Source organism: Protopterus annectens, chromosome 3.part1 (genome assembly GCF_019279795.1).
Source record: "Protopterus annectens isolate FY-2018-M chromosome 3.part1, PAN1.0, whole genome shotgun sequence".
Lineage (NCBI taxonomy): Eukaryota > Metazoa > Chordata > Ceratodontiformes > Protopteridae > Protopterus > Protopterus annectens.
The window spans coordinates 376,293,416-376,317,236 of record NC_056732.1 but is presented as its reverse complement, the minus strand read 5'-3'; the positions used below and the strand labels follow the sequence as shown (position 1 = coordinate 376,317,236).

Sequence of the window (23,821 nt, the reverse complement as noted above, 5' to 3'; positions counted from 1 at the left end):
ATATATATATATATATATATATATATATATAAAACAACCATACACTTTCTATTTAGTATATTTCCTATTTTATTACTGTCTTATGAAATGTTTCACATGAGACATATTATGAGATTTACATATGGGCTTACATGAATTTATATATGAGATTTTACATGAGATTTTTTTATTATGAGATCATATATGAGATATTTTATTATGAGATTATACATGAGATATTTTTATATATTTATATTTTTTTCATGAATATATATCTTTTTCATGAACACACTAGCATAAACAATGTACATATATATATTTTTGTCAGGAATAAGTTTTATTTGTATCTTTTTATTAACTATGTGACCTTTACTGTTAAGTTACATACTATACATTAATAATAGTATAATGTGTTATCTAACTATGTGTTATTTTATCGCTTGCTTTTAACCTTTATATTTTATATTCTTGCAACTTTCAAACTTTTAATTTCAAGGCAACACTATTTGTTACTATTTGTTACCAATTGTGCTTGTTTTTTTTTAAAACCATCAATCATTGTTTTCTCTTTATATCATTAATTATTGAATTAATCAATTAATTAACCAATTAGAAGATGTACAAAAGCACTTGTGCAGCAACAATATTTATTCTGATGAAGTTTCCGGTCAGGAAATGAAAGCGCTTAATTGAATTGTACTGTGTTTGTGTTAATAAATCCACCTTGTTTATTACGGACTGCAGAGTTTTACGAGAGTGACATCCTGAGACTTATTGTTCATTCTACACTGTGAGACTGCCTTCATCGGTTTCCTGCTATCGGGGAATTTACTTTTGATTACTGGGCTTATAATCACATCCCTTTTCATACAGACCAAGCATTTCTTAAGGTTTTGTGTGTCTGAATCACGTTATCAATTCTCTGCCTTACCCTTCAGACTATCCACTGTACCAAGAATATTCACAAAGTGTCTTGCGCCAATTATAGCTCATTGCAGGCTACAGGGTAAACACCTTTTCCATATTTAGAAGACTTGCTAATCTTTGCAATGTCTTTTTCAAAATGTCAGGAAGTCTCTCCCTTGAGTGAGAAATCTCTTGCACAAGCTTATTTCCAAGGGAACATTCAAAAGTATTTCTTGACTCCCTCACACAGTCTTGTTTTCCTGGGATGTCAAGTAAACACTTCAAATCAAACAGCTCTTCTTCCACAGGGGAAACAAAAACACAGATCTTTGTCTAGATCTATTTTTAAGGTTTTGTACTCAGATTGTGGTCACTGCGAAGGAATACCTCAGAATTCTGGGTCTCATGATACCCCTGGCAAGACTCCACATGAGAAACATATAGTGGTATCTAAAATCTTCTTGATCCCAGCAGAACACCCTTCATTTTTTCATACCCCAATACTGCGGTTTATCAGAAGAGAAATACTTTGGTGGGTACAAAAGTTATCTTTAAATCCAGGTCTTTCCCTTCTCCATCCCTGCTCTGAAGCAGTCAATCATGATGGTTGCTTCAGACTTTACTTGGAAAGCAATTTCAGCAGGGATAAAAGTACAGGTGGATGTGGGACGCCAAGGACAGATGAAAGCATATAAATATCAAGGAGATGCTTGCCCTTATCAAGGTACTCAACTTTCTGAACCCTCTTTAGTCTTCAGGACCTTATCAGGTGGTTACAGACAACACTAAACCAGGTCTTACCCCCATTACAAACTAGGCATATTAGCACGGGATATAGCTTCACACCACTATCTCACTATACAAACATCCTACATTCCGTCAGAGCAAACTGTGTGGCAGACAAGCTGAGCAGAACCAGGGCAGATCCTCATGAATGGAAACTATACCAGGGGGCCTTCCAAGATTTGATCCATCTGTGAGAAGTTAATCAATTACACCTCTATGCATCCTCTCTAAACAGTCAACTGGCAAAAATCTGTTCCAGGACTCCATGCAAGAAGGCCTGGAAGACAAATGCCTTTTCTTTTCTTTGGTCAGGAATATTCCTGTAAGAATTTCCACCCTTTCCACTAATATCTAGGTTACTTCTGAAGATTCAGAAGGAATCCCCCAAGATCACTGTGGTGATTCCCTTCTGGCCCAGGCAACAGTGGTTCTCCCTTTTGGTAATGGCTAGGGACAATTACAACAAGCTTTCTAACAGAAAAGAACTACTTCAACAAGAACAGAGGTATTTGATACACTCCAACATCAGTTATCTTCAACTGACTGCCTGGATGATAGGGTCTTAATTCCTTTTAGGTACCTGTTTATTAAGGATGTGCAGCAGATACTAATGGAAGTAAAAATGTTTCCTACTAGAAAATCATATATTAGCAAATGGAAAAGGTTTTCTAGTTAGTGCCAACAACATAACCCATTCAGGGCTAGCTGTTCTCTGGTTTTACAGTATTTGTGTAAGTTACTATCCTATGGCGTTTATTATACCTCAATTAAGATTTATTTATCAGCTATTTCAGCATGTCTGCCCATGAATACTCCTCTCTCAAGGCAGTCTCACATCAAAATGTTTTTGAAAAGGGTTTTACATAAGAGGCCTCCAAGTAAACTATTGCCCCCTCCTTGGGTTTTTAATTTTGTGTTAAAGAAGCTAACAGTTGCTCCATTTAAACCAACCAATTGGGCTAACGAGGTTCTTAACACTGGAAACAGTTTTACTGATTGCTCTGATCTCTGCAAGACGAGTACTTGAGTTGCAAGCTCTTGTGGTGAGTCAGCCCTACCTAATTTTCCAAAAGGACAGGGTTTTTTTCAGAACTAATCCTTCTTCTGTGTCTAAAGTAGTACCCAGGTTTACTTTAAGTCAAAATATCCATCTTCCCATTTTCTTTGCAAAACCTAAAAATGAGGAAGAAAGGATAATCCATACCTTGGATGTCCACAGACAACTCATGTACTATCTTGACAGAACTAAATCTTTCAGATCTTTGAGTCTGTCACACTGCCAGCCCAGCTATATTGAATTCTGTAAACAGTTATATGTCATTTGTGAATATTGATGTGACTTATGTAGAAACGTAACAACAGGAAATTCTGCCAACCCAGCTATCTGGAATTTTGTAAATGGTTATGTGTCATTTGTGAATATCAGCAAAATGTAATTGCTTGTATTACCACTATATTAGAACTGTATGTTATGTGTATATCAAACTGCTGGAACAGAAGAAATATTTTTAAAATACTTAGCAGAAAGGTATATGCACTATTGTAACAGTTTAGATATATATTTTAACAGGAAATTAACCTGCAAAACTTAAGAATAGTTGAGGTTAAGTTACTTTATGGCTGGGCCATAAACAAAAAATGTTATATTTCAATTTCAGTGCAGTAGCAGACACAATGTCTAGAACTAGTAGGTTTTTTTTTGTATTGTCTTTACATCTGGAGGAATGTAAATTATTTTACGACATCCACCATTTGACAAATGTTCTAAGAAGGTCCTTGTGTATGTGTTTTCACAGGGAGATGTTAAATGCTAGTAGTTTCTGACAATGGGGGTTTAGCCTAGGAACTGAAGTCAGGTGACAAAAAATGATGTTATCCTGCAAGTATCCCAGTAGCAATATCTAAGATATTAATTTAAGAACTCTCAGAGAGAGGGGGGGCATTTTATATTTTGTCTTTGAATAACAAGAACATCCACTCACCACTTCTGCCTGCTTGTTGTTCTGCAAGTTACGTTTTTAGGGCATAGTGACTCTTTTAGATTCAGATAGGAATATAGTAAAGTATAGCTTAGATGATTTCTATATCTATCTGAGACTGTTCTGCAATGTTGTTTTAAATATTTCCTGTGATTTTTAACTCTATCACTGTACACACATATTCAGTATTGTCTTGTTCTTTTATAATTTATTATTAAATATATTTAAACCTTTCAATTGTGGCTGGTCTGTCTAGAGATATTTAAGCTCTTAAGAGTACTTGCACATCTATTTGGTGTCACTATACAGGCCACTCCTAATTGCATGGCACTTGGTCAACCTACCACTTGGATTAATAGTAACATTACACAGTAAGATTGGACACCCTTTCCTAAGGGCCTGAAAGTAGCTGATACGGAGCTGGCTGGTGGCAGTGAAAAATGTCCGTGCAGACGGAGGTATAGCTAGTAAACTTGTGCTAGCCTTTCCCAGGTGTGTGTGTGTGTGTGTGTGTGTGTGTGTGTGTGTGTGTGTGTGTGTGTGTGTATACGTAGATCAAATCTCAAAGTGTGTGTGCGTCAGCTACTTGGGCATGGGCATGAAGCACTAGTTGGACAGAGAGGGTGCTGGGGGTCTTATCTTGGCCACTCAGCTGAGATCTCAACTCTATAGCTGTACCAGTGGAGAGTCTTATTGGGGATCAGGAGTAAGAAGGAGAAACCAGCCCCAGACTGACTGTGATTTCTGTGCGCTCTTAAGGGAAATTGCACTTTACTGTGTATGCACTTGTCATCCTCCCAGTGTGCTAGTCCTCGCCCCCCCCCCTCCACACTGTTGCTAGTGGTGAGGATTAAGGCTTCTTGATTACTGGGCCAGTGCTGGGGCGTTACTGTAAATTTCTTGTGAAGGTAAGAAAAAGGAACAACCTGAGTCAAAACAGACTATTTCCAAATGGTTGACTAAGATCTATTACTTATTGTTATACTCACCATGACAAATCTATTCCAGGTAGGGTCAAGGCCCACTCTACCAGGGCCCTGGCTTTATCTATGGCTTTTTGGAAAGGGCTGGGTTTTAGAAGTGTACTAGAAACTGCTACATGGTCCTCGGTACATACTTTTTACAAAGCACTATAAGCCTGATTCCTTCTCTACATTTAGATCAAGTTTTGCTAGAACCTTTCTCCAGGAGTTCCTGGACCATTCTCCTTCCTCCTACCAAATACAGTTAGCTATGGTAGTCTACCCATATAGCAAATGCTAATGCAGCATTGATCAATACGAACATAGTACAGTTGTATAAGATGAACTTACCATAACAGTAGATGTTCGAATGATCACTGCTGCAGTAGCCACTCCCTCCATCCACCTCCTTGTTTGCTGGCAACACCCTTGTATGCCAGGGTGTGGACACTTGTTTTTTTGTTATCCCTAGCATTGTCCTTTCAGGCCTCATCCTCCCACTCTCTGCTGGCAAGAAAGCTCTGAAGGGTTTTGCACTCAAACTTGTCTTTTAGTCAGCTCACCTCGAGCTGCTTGACAGTTTGGGCATGTGGAAGGTGCCCTGAAGCTTTGAAAGCTAGTTGGCTACTATATCCTTGGTAGGATATAACCTGTATAGCTAAGACTACTGCAGCAGTGAGCATTCGAACATCTACTGTCATTGTAAGTTCAGCTTACACAGATGCACTTTATTCACCTTTTGCAAAAGTTTGCTATTCACTCTTTTTGTTTGACTTTGCTATTCTAACTACCTTTTGTTTCCTGACATACCCCCACACAGAGAGACACACATGCGTGCGCATGCACATATGGTTACTCTTAGAATGTTGCTTAAACACCCCACACTGTGCTCATTTAAATCTTCCTGAATATCAGTTTTAATCATCACAGCACCTTTTTCTTTTGTTGCTTCATTCCATTTTACAAAAGCTATGCTTTTTCTCTAATAGGCTGCAAATACACCACAATCACTAGAAAGTGATGTTAAAATGGAGATTTTGAAATGCCCTAAATTTAAAATGTCTGCAAATACCATTTTAGTAATTTTAAAATGAATGTAAATGTTTTAGAGTATACTGTGGTACAGTCTTATCATTTGAAGTGTGGACATGATACTCCAGCCTGTACTAATTGACAATTAATGGGAAGAACATATACTGAATGAGGAGAACAGAAATGGCTGTTGTCCATTTGCTCTGCCTATCTTCCCATCCCTTCTTCTATTTCTAAGATACTGCATTTATATTGTGGCATATTATCATTCTATTCAAAATGTGTCTCTCAAACAATACTGCATCTGACTGAACTGTCATCATCATCTTCTTTCGGCTGTTCCTGTTAGGGGTCGCCATAGCAGATCATCTGTTTCCATTTCTTCCTGTCCTCTGAATTTTGGTCTGTCACACCAACCACCTGCATGTCCTCTATCACCACATCCATAAACCTTATCTTAGGCCTTCCTCTTTTCCTGTTACCTGGTAGCTTCATCCATAGCATCTTTTTCCCAATATAATCAGCATCCCTCCTCATCACATGTCCAAACCAACGTAATCTTGCCTCTCTGGCTTTGTCTCCAAACCTTCCAACCTGGGCTGACCCTCTAATATACTTATTCCTGATCCTGTCCACCCTCGTCACACCCAGTGCAAATCTTAACATCTTTAACTCTGCTATATCCAGCTACCTCCTGCCTTTTTGTCAATGCCACTGTCTCCAACCCATAAAACATAGCTGGTCTCACTTACTCTTGTAGACCTTCCCTTTCACTCTTACTGGTACTAGTCTGTCACAAATTACTCCTGACACTCCTCCACCCACTCCATCCTGCCTGTACTCTCTTCTTCACCTCTCTTCCACACTCACCATTACTCTGAACTATTGATCCCAAGTATTTAAACTCATCCACCTTCGCCACCTCTACTCCCTGCATCCTCACCATTCCTCTATCCTCCCTCTCATTCACACACATATATTCTGTCTTAGTCCTGCTGACCTTCATTCATCTTCTCTCTAGAGCATATCTCCATCTATCCAGGGTCTCCTCCACCTGTTCCCTACTCTCACTACAGATCACAATGTCATCTGCAAACACCATAGTCCACGGGGTCTCCTGTCTGATCTCGTCTGCCAACCTGTACATCACCATTGCAAATAAGAAAGGGCTCAGAGCTGATCCTTGATGTAACCCCACCTCCACCTTAAATGCATCCATCACTCCCACCGCAGACCTCACCACTGTCACACTACCCTCGCACAAATCCTGTACCACTATTACATACTTCTCTGACACTCCCCACTTCCTTATACAATACCGCAACTCTTCTCTAGGCACCTGTCATATGCTTTCTCTAACTCTACAAAAACACAATGCAACTCCTTCTGACCTTCTCTGTACTTCTCCATCAACACTCAGAGCAACTGTAATGAAAACAAATCTCTAAAGGTCAATACCACATTGCAAGTATATATTTAAGGTGTGTTTTATAATACTGCTGCTCTTACATGCACTACTAATAAAAGATACAAACATCTGTATTCTCCTTTAAATGAAAGTAAACAATGTATAAAAAGACTTTAAACTGTAATCCTAAAAATATTTAAAAACATTTGTTTCTCATGTTTCCTTATGTGTCTATAACTATCCGTGTTTCTCTTATTAACTGCCATGTGTTGTTTAAACTGTAGCTCTGTGGTCAGCAAATAAGGGAATCTAACAGTAAGAAAGCAAAAAATGAATATTCCGAGGGTTTATACACACCTTCCTGTCATTTACGGGGGAACATGACAATGCACTGTACACATAATAGAATTTAAAAATGCACCATCCGTCATCCAGAAATTAAACTAAGCCACTTATTCTAAACGACTTTAATAAACACGTTTAGAAGACTCGTAATATTACCACAGATCATATGATCGTTAATTATCTTCAAACCAACTCGCCTTCCTAGCATGAAATCACTTTGCCTGACCAACGGCTTTAAGAAACTCATTTAGAAGGTTCGTAATATTACTACAGATAATGACGTAATTCTTTTCACAACAAAAGCACTTCACACCACTGATTTTACTAGTTAAATAAACGCATACATGTAAACAGTGTATGAGCTCCATGTATCAGCCTAAGCTTCTAATTCACTGTGCTGGTTATGCGTTCCTGTTTGTACAGCAGCATGTTATATCAATTTATATAATAACTTAGTACTTTCATAACTAACACTGAAACACAAACAAAGGCACTGGTAGGATGAGAAGGGGGATGTCGCTATCAAATAAGATCTAAAAGCATGTAGCCCACATACGAGAAACAAGACGAATGGTCCTAAAGTGGTAGCTGAACAAAATGATCTCTCCGACTGGAAGGTGATACGACAAGTCTAAACGTAACAAATCCAAAATTGTCACATACACAGTTATTCTTAGACAGTTGCTTATGCGTAGACAGATCAAGGACTAACTAAAAGTATGTTTTCTTTAAAAAGCACAAACCTCGTCCTAAGATTTACATATTGCGTTATATAGAACGAATATATTTTAATAAACACACAAACAGACCAAAAATATCAAACGCAGACTATATGTTGTTGCATAAAGCTTTTAAAAAGTACACCGTTATGAAGAAAGGCTTGCTTTGTAATATGTCATTTTCTATTAGCTATTCAATGTTGATAGACTGCACTTTAAGTGATTTGTGTTTTATTTCCTGTTAGTCGTAGAGTACCCTTCAAAATCAAAGACAAGGGTGAAAACTGAGCTACATGTCAAATGCATTCCCATGTTTTTCTCAGAAGCCTGAGTTTACATCAGACCAAACGAGGATTCCTAACTACACACACCCCCAACACACACACACTCACACACTGATATTTAGCATTGTTAAAAGTGTAAGTGTGGTACATTTCAAATATAACCAACTTTTTATGTGAGCTACTTGTGGGTTTATAGATCTGTGTTCCGCGCAGGAGCTGCTGTCTGTTGTTAACTAAAACAGGACGGACATGCGTCGGAAAGGTAACGGGAATTACTGAGACAACTCTTAACCTGCGTAATTTACATCAGGCCGTGACCCTTTTCATCACTCCCTACTTCACTGAATAACGGTATTCATGGCCGCACGAAAAAACACTACACTACTAGCAAAACCACATTTTCTAGACTTCTCTGGAGACACAGCAGGATATGCAAAAGGAGAAAAAAATCGAGACTGCATTTTCTCTTACCTGGTGAAAACTGGAACGCATTTTCTATAAAATGAGACTGGGGCAACACGAAGCAGATAAAAATCTGGAAGTAAAATCCTAAAGCAGTCATAAGTAGCACCATCCTGGTGAAGAGACGCGTTTCAGTTTCAACTCGAGATTCTGGCTGTGAAAATCTCTTACTGTCAAACTCCCTTTAGGTTGTCTTTAACTTGCTGTGCCTTTAGAAAAGAAGAATGCCAGTCATTTCCCATTAAATCTTGTCGTTACACCAGACATGGCTATATTTAACGCAGCAGCCGCTAGATCAGATGCCCCAACTCCAGCTTTTTTAACTCTGTGTCTCTCCTCTTCCCTCTCTCTCATTTGTACACACAAATAATATGTACATCCCTTCCTGGCTAATAACTGAGAGGTTCCTTTACTGAAACAAATGTCAGTAGAGTTGGCAGCAGGCAGACAGGAGGGGGATCCAACATTCGTTTTTTAACTGTTCAGTGAATGGTAAATTCCACAGAACGGTTACGGTGCCATTACCCCGATGTGAGGTGGACCGTTACCGGAATCACTGGGGATACCAAAAGTAAAATAACCCGGTCCCTCCGCATTCTAATGTATTAATTTATATGACTGAAAACGTAACATCAGTTAACCATTTTTTTTTTCTGAGAACGACTTATACTCTACATGTTACCTCTGGTAAATGTCCAAATTACTTACTGTCTGTTGAAGTTACCTCCTCTGAGTTCTTGAATCCGTACAGCAGTACTTAACCACATACTATTTGGCGACTAAGAGTGGACTTGCGCACAGATTAAATAACATAGAAGATATTTGTTGATTTGATGGGGGGAAAGCAAAATTATTATGCTAAGTACTTAGACACGTGCAAGAGTTTGAAATTAACAGATTTTTCATGTTCATGTTAAAAAAGAAAACAAGCACTGTAGTAAAATGTCTCAGTTTTTGAACTTTTTATTAATTTCAAATAGCAACATATTACTGGCAAAGAGTACTTTTAACACATGTAACGCCTTATAAGATAACGGGTATTAATTTGGAAACGTACTGTTGTTTTCTCTACAAAAGTTAACGATGATATTAGAAAAAAAAAATACTCCAAAGCACGTTTACAAAAAAAAAAAAAAAAAAAACCACTGGTTTTCAATACGCAGCTAAAGAAAAGATACTTAACATTTTTCTATACTATTATTAAAGATACTTAACATTTTTCTATACTATTATTAAAGATACTTAACATTTTTCTATACTATTATTGCTCCACTCAGTGCTGACGGCCGAAAGTAGCAATAACCATCCAATGCAAAATAAAAATCTCTAATATAGCGTTGCAGTGTGCTTCAAACATTTTCTCAAGATTGCTGCAACAAAACCTCAAACTTTCATGATTTACTCACAGATTAGAATTTATCAGTACAATCATTTGTGAAACTGGGGCCTGGTAGAGTAAACCACGTGTATGACTAAGAAGCTCAGATAAGAAAAGGACATCTTGCCCATCCCATACATACGTACGTACATCTCTTCAAATTATTTAATATTCAAATTGAAGCTAATTACTTTAGGATGCTTAGCTTATACTTTTCATCAGTAATTTTAAAGCATATTTTCTCGGCTGGAAATATGATTCCAGAAATTCTTGTTTTTAAGCTGCATAATAACCACTCAACTGTACAGATTTTCGCAGAATGTCCAGATTTTTGCCACTTATTTTTGGTCTGTTCCTCTTAAAAATTGTGTGTTTTTTTAACAAATCACTGGGATGATCTAAGGATTAAAGTCACTAAAGTATGACATGTATTTGATTTTCAGACTTCATATATTTCAGAAAATCACAAATTATGTTATTCTAACAACTTTCTAACTTTATAAGACAAATATTTAAAATGTGTCCCTATTTTTGGTCCTTTGACCCCCCATTTTGTTGGGCTTTGTCCAGATTTCTTGTGCTAAGAGGTTGAGAGGTATACTGCATGTACATGGATAAACTAAGCAAAGGCACTTACCAAGAAGCAAAGGTAGCAGCCTCTGGCTTGTTAAATTGGAAATAAGTTCTATTGATCAGTTCTTGCAGGACCCTGAATTTATTAACTTACTCATTTGCTTTCAGAATTAATGAGACTGCAATTTAATGAAAAGCTTTCTGACTGAAGTCATTTACAGCTTATACTGTTCAGCAAGCAGACAGCTACAAAATATCTACAGCTACAATTTATCAGGTGTATTAGTGCAATAACAGCATTTTAATTAAAGAGGAAGATGAAAGGAGGACACAGATGTAGGCACACAATTACAGAATATTAAAGTGGGTATCATTTTATTAGCTGTTTGCTTCTTCCATTGAGGACAAAACAGAGCACATCAACTTTCATATAGCTGACCATATTATCATAGTATTGCTGCAGTAAAATAATAAACAGGAAAATATATAGAGAAAGAGTCACTTAGCATAATCTCCAGCAGATAGTCTGTTATTTCATTCTATGTTTTTTCTTTTGTAATCAGAAATGATATGTTTCTAGTAAAGAGATATTGCTCTGGTCCTCCTGTGATTCAAATTATTTTTCTTTGAATGGGTGACAAAAACAGTAAACTAGAATAAGGTAGGGGTTATAGTCTACTTAGATCTTAGCAAGGCACTTAACCAGGTAAAAAAGCAACAGATTAATATAAAAGGTAGAGATTTGGGGATTAAATATACCTCTCAAACTCTTAGTGCAAAAACTTTTGGACAGACAGATTTTCTTATTTTTATTTCATTGGGGGTTGGGAGGATGGTGTAATGGTTAAGGTATTTACCTTACAAACACAAAGTGCAGAGTTTGATTCTCCCATGGGGTAATTGGCTAGGCTTGAAATGACCCACAAGGGTAGTTAGCCTAGTACTAATCTATGAACCTGTTCTCTCAACAGTGTCACTTTATGATATCAAGTGAATTATTCTGAGCACCAAATCTTGAAATATCATACCAGCATTTCCTGTCTTAAACTTCACCATGATTTTTGGCTTTGACCAAAATTTTTTGTACATAGAGTTGTACTTCTATACATAGGGCACTGTGTAGCATATTGTTGCACTGTATAGCACAGTTTAGCTGTTATTACATCTAACCTGCTAAGTTGTAATCCTGTAGATAGAGCACTGTATAACCCCCAAGTAGTTTGTACTCTGTTCAGTAGAGTACTGTATAGCTCATAATAGCTGCTAGATGTCCTTACATTCACTGCTGCAGTATTCTTAATGATATGGGGATTCCCTGCCGGGGAAGCCCACCGTCTGGCCAGTCTTCCAAATACTTCAAAATTTAAAAGGTATACTGAACGTCACCCTATGCTTCCTGTGTATTATAGGGCATAAAGGTGATGTTCAGGCATACCAAAAACAGAACTTCTTTGCCGCTAGTCTGACAATATCTTTTACACCATTGGTCTGTTTACCTGCATCTGTATTCTGCCAGCTGAATGCATTTTTGTTCTCCGATGACTTCCTACCCCTGTTTGCTGATTTTGCAAAATAAGTGCCCTGTTGGGAATTTTTTTTTTATGTTCCTTGAGGTTAATGTCATCCAAGAAGGTTAAATTCCACTGTGGAAGACAGAGTTCCCATAGAGACCGCCACAATAACTGTCTTTTTTGCTTAGGTGCTTCTCATGACCACACTTCTTATTCTATTTGTCAGGCATTTGTTCTAAAATCCCTTCACAGTAGACTTTCTTCCCTTTCCTTATATCTTGAGAACCAGTGTCCTAAGCTACTCCCTAAAGATACTATGGCAGGAATCTCCTGCCCCGAGCATCAGCCGTTATGGAACAAGGTGAAAAAGGTATGAACAGAATATTCCACTGTCCAGCCTCTGCCAGGTGTTTCCTCCCGAGGTTGTTATGAACCCAGAGGCTCACCTGATTGTGTTGCTGGATTTTTCTGCCGGGACCGTGTTGGAGACCAGTGAGGATCCGGCTAGCAGCACATCTGAAGAGGCTTTGCAGGCATCTGTCTCAGATGTTCAGAGAGAACCACAGTTGATTTTTTTTCTGAAGGAGCTCTGGGAGTGCCTCATTTTTTAGTTGGGGAAGAAGTTCCTGCCATGGTTCTCAACTGTCCTCCTGGATCTGAGCCATCTCAGGACGTTCCCTTAAAAAAGAAACAAAAAATTAAACATGTTTCTTCTACTTCTAGTGCTCCACAAAGTGAGTGGTAGGCTTTTAGTCAGGGGTTATTTTCTGCCTTACTGTTCTTAAAGCCTCCTCATGGGGTTTCAGATCCTGCTCCTCCTTGGTTCTCTACTCCTTTTAAAAGGCCTAGAAACCAGGATTCTTCTGAGGTTGAGTCAGATTCTGCTGATGAATCCCTATCTTATTCTACGCAGATTCCTTCTCCTTTGGACTATGGGTCAGAGAAGCAGGAATCTATTAGTCGTGATGTTCCTTTGGAGGAAATTTCCTCTGGGGACACACTCTCTAGGATGATGGATTTTTAAGTGGGATTATACTCAGGTTTATGATATCCATTAGAGGTACTATGAGTTGTTGCAGTTGGACTCTGATAAACCTGCAGCTATTCCTCCTGTCTTGGCTGCTTTACTGGATGGTTCCTCCAATGTCTCTCAGGCCCCTAATTCTCTTCCCCCTGCTCCCAAGAAGCCTGATAGGTTTTATAGGGTTCCTGAGGATTGTACTTTTTTATATAAATGTCCTATTGCTGTCCTCTCAGTAGTGTCTGTAGCCTCTGATAAGCCATCTCAATTGTTTCCTTCGCCCAAGTTACTGCCTTCTGATATGGACAGCAGAACTATGGACAGGCTGGGCAGAAAGGTTTACACTTCTGCTACCCTAGCTTTTAAGGCTATTAATTATCAGACCCATATGTCTAGGTATTTGTTGGCTCTTCTTTCTCAGTCCTGTCAACTTATTTCTGATTTTCCAAACTCTGAAGGTAAAACTTCTGTCCTTGTCCTTCTTTCCTTACTAGGGACTTCCTCTCAAGTCATTTATCATTCCATTAAATGTAGTTATGATGCGGCAGATGCCTCTTCTAGGGCTGCTATTTTTGGTTCAGTCATGAGGAGGTGTTTTTGGCTTAGGCTTCAACATCTACCTGATGATATTAAAGCTAAGCTGATGGATGCTCCTCTGAATTCTAAAATTTGTTTGGGTAAGCTGCTGCTGGTTTGTTTAAGTCTTTTCAGGATAAGGGTAAGCCCTTACAGGAACTTAAACATGTGTTTGTTTCTTCTGTGCCTAAATTTCAGAGAAACTACCCTGCTAAGCCTGCCTTTGTACATAGGCAGCTCTGTCCTTCAATTAAAGGTAAGAATAATAGCAAACGGACTCATCCTACTAAGGCTACTCAATTTTTGGGGACTCCAAAGACTTCCTTTCTGCACAAACCAGGTGCTGTGTGACTATCTGTCCCATCCCAGCCACATTCTTCTTTCTCTTCTGGTTTGGCTTCAGCTCACTCAGGATTCTTGGGTTCTGTCAAATGTTCGTCAAGGGTACTTCATGGTGTGGAAATCCCATCCTCCTTTTATGGGCATTCCTCAGCCTCCTCGGGAACATCTTCCCTTTTTACCAGAGGTTCTTCAAGATCTCTTGTCTCAGGGTACTATTCAAGAGGTGCCTGTGTCCCAAAGGGGAAAAGGTTCTACTCCCAACTGTTTATAGTGCCCTGAAAAGAGGGCACTTGGAGACCTATTTTAGACCTGTCTCATCTAAACACTTTTCTAAAGGTACCTTCCTTTTGGATGTTGTCCCTTCAGATTCTGCTTCCTCTCTTGCTCCCTCAGGCCTATGTGGTGTCTCTGGATCGTAACAATGCTTACCTCCGAATTCCAATCCATCCTCTTTTCAGGAAGTTTTTCCATTTCTCTGTTGCTTCCTGGCATTTTCAGTTCTGTGCTTTGCCCTTTGGCCTTTTTACTGCCCCAGGAGTGTTCACCAAATGCCCTGCTCCTGTGATTGCCTTTTGCAGACTTCAAGGGATCAAATATTTCCTTACTTGGATGACCTGTTGATTCAGGTGTGGTCTCCAGAGACCCTTTTGCAAAATCTTCATTTTGCCATATCCCTTCTTGGTTCACTGTAAATTTCAAAAAGTCTTCTCTGACTCTTTCTCAGGATCATCATGTTTTTCTGGGTTGCAGGATTCAGACAGTGCCAATGCTTGCATCCCCGCCCCCTTCAAAGGCCTTAACTCTCATTTCTTTCTTTCTTTCGTAGTCTTCTTCCCCTGGATTCCATTACTTCCAGGGAGTTTCTGAGAGTTCTGGGTTTCATGGCATCCACCATTCCGATGCTCCTTCTGGCCAAACTTCATATGAGAGAGTTTCAGTGGTTTCTGAAATCATTGTGGCTTCAACATGCTCATCTTCTAGAATTTGTAATTCCTGTTCTTCCTTGCCTCAGTCAGGACCTTCTCTAGTGGATTCAGCAGTTGTCTCTGAATTCAGGGATCCCTTTTGATTCCCCTCTTCCCTCTTAGGAATTGTTCACTGATGCCTCCGGCATGGGATGGGGGGGTGACTTTTGGGTCCCTAAAGGTACAGAGGGGTGTGGTCACCTTGTCAGCAGAAGGAGCACATCAACGTCAAAGAGATGAGAGCCCTTCTGCTGGCTCTTCAGGCCTTTCAGTCTCTATTTTATCCAGGGCCTTTCAAGATATTCACAGACAATATCACAGTGATGTGGTATATCAACAAACAAGCAGAATGAGATCTTACCTTCTTTGCTGGTTGGCACTTCTGGTATGAGATTTTGCTGTTCAGTGTCAAGTGACCCTTCAGGCAGTTTATATCCCTTCTGGTCAGAACATTGTCAGACACTCTGACCAGGTCCTTAACTCAGTCCCACGAATGGATGCGTTTTGGGGATGTGTTTCTGGACATTATCCATCAGTGGGGTACTCCTCAAGTGGATCTTTTTGCCCGCCTCTGAACAGACTTCCTCTGTTTTGTGCCAGAGTCCCAGGTTCTCTGGTATGGAAGGTGGACATACTCTCATTCTCTTGGAAGGGGATGTTTCTTTATGTAATCCCTCACCTTCCTCTCATTCTGAAAGTCCTGTTCAAAATCCAACAATCTTGTTGGTAACTCTCTTTTGGCCGCTACAGCACTGGTTCCATCTTCTTCTGCATCTAGCCAGGGGCAATCATCACAAGATACCCCACAGGGTGGATCTAATCACATAAGACAAGGGATCGCTTATCCATCCCCACCTGTCCATGCTTCACCTGACACTATGGGTGATAGGATTTTGATTCCTCATAGACACCTTTTTTCTGAGATGTGCTGCAAATCCTACAGGAGGCCAGGAAACCTTCTACTATGAAATCCTACGTATCGAAATGGAAGAGGTTTTCTTTTTGGTGTCTCTCTCGTAACCTGGACCCACTTACTGTGGATACTCTTTTGGTTCCCTCTTATTTGTGTGAGTTGCTTAATGCTGGTTTGGCTTATTCTTCTGTTAAGACCCATCTTTCAACTATCTCTGCTTGTCTGCCTTCTTCTTCTCCTTTAGCTGCTAGACTTGAGGTGAGACAATTGCTTAAAGGCATCCTTAATATTAGGCCTTCCAGGAAGCCTGTTCCTCCTCCCTGGGATCTTAATTTTGCTTTGGAGAAGTTGACTTAGGCTGCTTTTAAGCCTGCTGCTTCAGCTTCCTTGCAACATTGTTCCTGGAAGACTGTTCTTTTGTTAGCACTTGTTCTGTGAGATGGGTATCTGAATTGGAGGCCCTTATGGCTTGTCCTCCTTTTTTGATTTTTAATGAGGACAGAGTGTCCTTGCACACTAACCTTTCTTTTTTGCCGAAGGTGGTTAATTAGCTGTCACCTAATCAGTCTATTAATCTGCCTACTTTTTTTCCCTTCTCCCCAAACAGACAGTGAAAGGGTGCTGCATACTTTGGACATGTATAGGCAATTTAGAATTTATTTGGATATGACCAAGGCTATCAGAAAATCTGATCAGTTATTTGTTTCTTTTCATCCTAGATCTTTGGGTCTTGCTGTATCCAAGCAGACTATTTCTTCTTGGATTTCTAAGGCTATTCCCTTTGTTACACTTTCCATGGCAAGCGCCTTCCTTTTTCAACTAAGGCTCATTCTACTAGAGCTGTGGCTTCTTCTGGTGCTTTTTTCAAAGACGTAGGTACTAATTCTATTCTTGAAGCAGCTACCTGGACTTCTGTGCATACCTTTACCAAGCACTACAAGTTGGATGGTATCTCTAGAGCTAGGGCTGGTTTTGCTAGTTCAGTTCTTCATGGTTTGTTAGGGGACTCTTCTCTACCCTTTTCTCCTCCCAAGCTTTGGCACTCTTCCATATCATTAAGAATACTGCAGCAGTAAATGTAAGGACAGTGTACAGTTCTGTAAAATCCAACCATAATGGTAGATGTCCTTGCCTTCACTGCTGCAGTATTTCCTCCCTTCCTCCCCTAGTTCTTTACTTTCCTGGATGTACACATTACCTCTTGGGTTCCTTGGACTGGTGTTCCTCCTGGGGCAATCAGTTCTGGTTTTAGTAAGCCTGAAAATCACCTTTATACCCTATGTTACACAGGAACCATATGGTGAAATTCAGCATACCTTTTAAATTCAGAAGTCTTTTGGAGACCGGCCAGACATCGGGCTTCCATGGCAGGGAATCCCCATATCATTAAGAATACTGTAGCAGTAAAGGCAAGGACATCTACCATTATGGTAAGATTTTACACAACTGTACTTTCTTCTAATCTAAGTGATACATTAGTGATAGTGCTCTCCAGCCTTGAATACTTCCTACGCCCTTCATCTTGCTCTCAGACCTCAAATACTTCTTACATCAACACTTGTCATATATCTCTGGCATTATAACAACCTGCTAACACCTCCTCTGTGATTAGCCTACTTGCAATATGTGCCATGAGACAATATAGTAACTGCCCCACCCTTACTGATTTCTCATTGTTACTTCCCAACAACATCACAACCTGTGACAAATGCAAATATTTACTTAACCTAGACGGCAAACTCTTGCACCAGGCTGTTGTTGGTAAACATCTCACTTGCACAATGCTACACCAGTCACTACACACCACCAGACCTTTAACTTAAGCTGAGTCTATTAAAACATAACCTACTGAAGCCTCCTATAGTGAGCACAAGGAAATCTTAGCCTCAGGTGCATGATGTAGCAGTTACTCCCATATAGCTTCGTACTATATCTTCACATAGCTTCCAAACTAATCACTAATGAGGCAGGCAGTGTCCCATAAGACCATCACACCTTAACAACACTCAGGGAAATGTCCTACTCATTGGTGAATGTTTTGTGTAACACATTGATTCCACATTCACTAGGCAAGAAAAGAACACGGTGACCATGAGCTGCCTGTCCAGTTCCAGTATTCAGAAAAATTACAGGGGCCATGAGGACCCTTAATCCTGACAAAATATGATTACAGCCTCAAAATGGCCCATATGGGGCTAAACAACCTTAGGTGATCCACCCTAAGGGACATGCAGAGAGACATGACAGAACCTACTATTAATTTAATAGAGACAGAGAAGACACTGGTATTAAGTAGCATCTTGTGTTCTCCAGGAATTAAGACTAAATATCAGTACAAGATAATTGATACCAAGGCACTCATAAACTGGTGAAAACATTTGCTGTCCTCTGTGATGGATAGCACCAGTTGCCAGCCATATGTGAAGACCAAGCTGAGACTAGATGGGGATTGAATCCCATCACTGCCATCCAGTGTACCAACTAGGTATGTGAAGAATGGGTGCTGCAGTCTTTGGATCTTCTTCACTTCCCCAAATAGGTCTGATGGCTACCAGAAGGATGGCTTCTTGAGTCACTTTACGGATACCAACAGGTTAAAGTAAAAAAAAGAAAAATGCACACAAATCTGATTCAATAACCAATTCACCAAATGCAAACTGGCTCCAACAGCATAAAGGGAATGTGCACTGTTGTCACTGTTATAGGCTTCCAACATCTGCACCCAGACTTGGACTACACACTAATAATATTCAATATTCAATTTTGAGTCTTTGGCCTGGCATTCCAGGCCCCTTTCTCATCGTTCTGTTTGTGAACCATTGTCTTCCAGTGCCCCTTGTCACAGTAACTGTGCTTCAAGAATATTATTCACACACACACACACACACACACACACACACACACACACACACACACACACACACAGAAACAGTTCCCAGACAAGGCAGGTATTTTCCTACGATTTCCCAAGTCTCTGTTTGTTTAGTGGCACCCCACCAATCTAGAGTCATACATCTCAACTGTACATATTTTTGTAGAATGTCCAGATTTGTAGCTCTTATTTTTGGTCCATTTTTCATAACATTTTGTTTTTTGGCAAATTAGTGCCAAATCATTATGGACTAAAGTTAGAAAACAATGACAGACATTTGAGTTTCAGACTTCATACCCTTCAGAAAATTTATGCTAATTCAAAACCTGTTATTCCATCAACTTTCTAAGTTTGTAAGATAAATATTTAAAAATTGTCCATATTTTTGAGCCTTTGCCCCACTTATTTATGGCTTTGTCCATATTTCTTGCTCCAAGAGGTTGAGAGGTATGTCTAGAGACCAAATACACCAATCGTCTTACCACTCTTGATTTTAGCCAATTATAAGCTATAAAAAATAATATCTTATTGGTAGTATACTCAGTGATCTGACTTTTGGTGGTGGACTCCACAACTTTGCTAACTTAAAATGCTAAATACAAAGACAAACATCTACTTCTCAGATAATAATTAATAATTTGTAAATAAATAAATAACTGCAACACAATCTTAAACATAAATTTTGTCTTACAAACACAAGGTGCAGGGTTTGAGTCTCACAAGGGATAATTAACTAGGCTTAAAATGGCTCGCAAGGGCAGTTAGCTTAGTACTAATCTATGAATCTATGAATAAATAAAAGTTTACTTAAACAATTGTGACACCCAAGCCCTGGCCCAGCAATCAAGGAGCCTCAAACTTCACCACTAACACCAGAGAGGGCGTCTCATATAAGAGGAACGGATAACAAATACACACAGTAAAGTACAATTTCCCTTAAGTGCACACAGAGAACACAGTCAGTCTGGGGCTGGTCGCTCCCTTGCTCCCCAGGTCCCCAATAAGACTCCCCACTGGCACAGCTATAGGGTCCAGATCTCAGCCTAGCTGGCAAGCTAACCACCAGTACTGTCCAACCAGTGCTTCGTGTCCCTGCCCAAGTAGCAGACACACACACACACACACACACACGCACACACACACACACACACACACACACACACACGCACACTTTGAGATAAGTATTCATACAACTTCACAGACACTCCTGGGAAAGGATGACACAGATTCTCCAGCTGCGCCCCTTTACCCAGACTATATGGTAGTAATTACTGCCACCACCAGCTAATAATTATCAGCTACCCAAAGGTCCTTAAAAGGGTGTCCAATTATTACTCTCCAATATTATTATCCAATTGGTAAGTGTGACTAATCAGTCAAGGCTTATTAAAGTGGCTTTGTACAATAAACTCTATAAATATGCAATGTACTCTAGAGCTTCATTTATCTCTACATAAACCAGCCACAGTTAAGAGGTTTTAAAAATATTTAATAATAAATACTAAAAACACAAGACAATACTACTACACCACAGTGCTATTCAAGAGTTCAGAGATCACACAGAAACTTTAAATAAATTAGTAATACAGTTCTGACATAACAGAAAAACACTTAATCTAACTTTCTTCTTATTCCCTAGCTATTACTACAAGAAAACATACTTCTAAGATAACTTACTTAAGACACAGGCAGAGTGCTGATAAGTCGGATATCAAGACAAAAATGCTTATAATCTCTGGTTCTCACTGTTTAAATTGAAACTGCAGTTCTGCTAAACATTACATCATCTTTTACACCTTCCTAGTTCCCAGGCCACACCGAAACTGTATTTACATTCTTTTACACTTAGAGCAATAAAGGACATTCCACATGTAAATTCTGGTCATTAACTTTAGCCTTAAAAAAAGCCATCATGTAGCCCGGCCAGAGCCGAATTGAAAACTTCAAAAGCAGTCATGAATTAATTTTAACTTCAAAGGACCAACAACAAATGCTTGACTTAGCTTTCCTTACAGCAGATGGCAATGTTGCTACAATCTTGAAACAGCATTTCTTTACATTTAAGACACAAGCCTGTATTTTACATTTATATTTATAAATGCCAGAATTATGTATCAAATTATATTTCACTAGGCTGGCAGCCTTCACCGCTTCTCTACCAGTCTTCACATCTCTCCCCCCCTGGCAAACTCAAGCTAGTTTTTCAAGTGACCCTTGATAAACGCCGCTTGAGAGGGTTAAGTCTATCTGAGTGTACCTCACCCCATTCCCTGTCTTGAGAGCCCATCAGCATTGGCATTATTACTCCCACTGCGGTGCTGCACTGACATATCATATGCTTGCAACCCCAGGCTCCATCTTAGCAATTTGGCATTTTGCTGACTGACTCTGTTTAACCATGTTAGAGGATTGTGATCTGTCATTATAGTGCATTTTCTTCCATACAAAAGGGCCTCACTGAGACAGATGCCTGATGTCAAAGCCATGGCCTCAAGCTCAATGCCAAAAACTGCATTGTCATCCCTTTTGGTAAAAACTCAGTTCCCATGAACTACCACATAAACGGTAGTCTACTTAACACCGAAAGTGTGATAAGAGACCTTGGGACACAGGTGGACAGTAGTCTCTACTTTGATAATCATATCACCACAGTAGTCAGGAAATCCTTCTACATGGCACACCTCATCACAAAAGGTTTCTCATCCAGGAAAAAAGAGGTCATTGTTCCCCTGTACTCATCACTCATTAGACCCATTATAGAGTACAACGCCCCTTTTGGTATGTACCTCACAAGACATCTACAACAACTGGAAAGGCCACAGAAATACCTGACAAAGAGGATTACCAGCCTCAAACAGATGCCCTATGCAGACCATCTCAAAAATCTCCAGCTTTACTCTGTCGCATATCACCTACTCAGAGGTGATCTCTGCCTAACATACAAAGCTATGTCAAATCCAGAGCTGTTGGACATGCTCCATGTAAAGAAATCCTAATCCCTCTGAGCTACACGCTCTAGGGACCTAAACCTTGTCACCACAATAAACAGAACATGCTGAGGGGGACAGATTCCTGTCCCAGAGACTTCCCATACTCTGGAGCAAACTACCTATCTATATCAAACAAAGCTCCTCATCAGCACTCTTCAAGAAAAATCTTGATGATTGGATGGGAGATAGGAAATTCCCCCTGGGGATCACTTCTGTGGCTCTGTTTGACAGGGGCACATGAAAATAATTTTCTTGGTTGGCAAATGCCAGTGTACCATTTAGCTAGGCTTATATAGGCCCTAGGGTCAATAGCCTACTACCTACCTATGAACCTATACAGATAAGGCTGAAGTTTTTGCAGTGCCCACACTATGGCTAGACATTCTTTCTCTACAGCTGCATAGCATTCCTCTCTGGGTTGGAGCCTACGAGATAAACCACTGGGTGCTCTTCCCCCTCTGTAGAAATCTGGCTAAGTACAGCCCCCACCCCATAGTTTGAAGCATCTACCCGCACAACAAATTCTTTGCTGTAGTCTGGACTGGCTAACACAGGGGATCCTCCCAAAGCTTCTTTAAGCTTCTGGAATGCCTGCTCACATGCTGGGGTCCACACTACCTTATCTGGCCTGTTCTTCCTTGTCAGGTCTGTGAAGAGAGCAGCTATGGTACTATAACTGGGGCTAAACATTCTGTAGTACCCTGCTGTCCCTACAAATACCATCACCTGCTTTTTAGTAACCGGTACAGGCCATGCCTGAATGGATTCCACTTTGGCAGGTTCTGGCCTTATCTTCCCACTCCCCACTCTTTGTCCTAAGTAGGAGACCTCTGCCATACCCACCTGACATTTGCTTGCCTTAGTGGTCAACCCTGCCCTCTGTAGTCTGCCCAACACCTCCCTGATATGCTGAAGGGGCTGTGGCCAGGAATGGCTGTAGATGGCAATATCATCTAGGTAAGCAAGGGCAAACCCCCCTGCTCCTGCTGGGCTATTACCTACCAGCCTCTGGAAAGTCACTGTGGAATTCTTCATCCCAAAGGGCATCTTTGTGAACTCGTACAAGCCAAATGGAGTCACAAAGGCTGACTTCTCTCTAGCACTGGGAGTCAAGGGCACCTGCCAGTAACCCTTGGTAAGATCAATGGTTGTAAGATACTTAGCCCCACCCAGCTGCTCTAGGGCCTCATCTGTCCTAGGTATGGGGTAAGCATCTGACTCTGTGTGACTATTTAATTTCCTGTAGTCCACACAGAACCTGGTGCTGCCTTCCTTCTTTGGCTGGGGAGGCCCTGGGACTGTTGCACTCATGATTCACCCCTAGTTCCACCTCCTATACCTCCTCCCTCAGGGTCTGTCTGACTCTTTCAGGCACCCTATAAGGGGCCTGCCTAATAGGCCTTTGAGGTCCTGTATCCACCTGGTGCTGCATCAGGTGGGTGCACCCTGGTTTCCCAGTGAACATGTCCCCAAATTCCTGCAACACTGCTCGGATTTCTCAAACCTGGGTAGGAGATAGCTGCTGGGATATTGCTACCCCTTCCACTGAGGTGTCAGCCTGAGGAGATCAGTCCGCAGATCTCCCTCAGACTCCTCCTGCAATCCACTGCAAATGCTCAGCACAAGGGCCTGCCTATCATGGTAAGGTTTCATCATGTTAACATGGTACAACTTGTGCCCCTGCCATCTGCCTAGTAGTTCCACCATGTAGTTAACATCACTTACCTTTCTTACCACCTTGTAGGGACCCTCCCAAGCTGCTTGCAGCTTGTTGTGTCTGAAAGGAATGAGAACCATTACCTACTGCCCCACAGCATA

General features: G+C 40.3%; 1 protein-coding gene across 1 annotated transcript in view; it reads right to left on the bottom strand.

Annotated features, from left to right (window-relative positions):
* The window catches only part of COLQ (collagen like tail subunit of asymmetric acetylcholinesterase), a 3,098,435-nt gene extending 3,088,859 nt beyond the window's left edge, over positions 1-9,576 (bottom strand). The window contains exon 1 of the mRNA XM_044066844.1: positions 8,872-9,576. Coding sequence (XP_043922779.1) covers positions 8,872-8,974 — 103 coding nt within the window. The 5' untranslated portion in view covers positions 8,975-9,576. The remainder of the gene's footprint in view (positions 1-8,871) is intronic.
* Between the last annotated feature and the right edge of the window lie 14,245 nt (positions 9,577-23,821).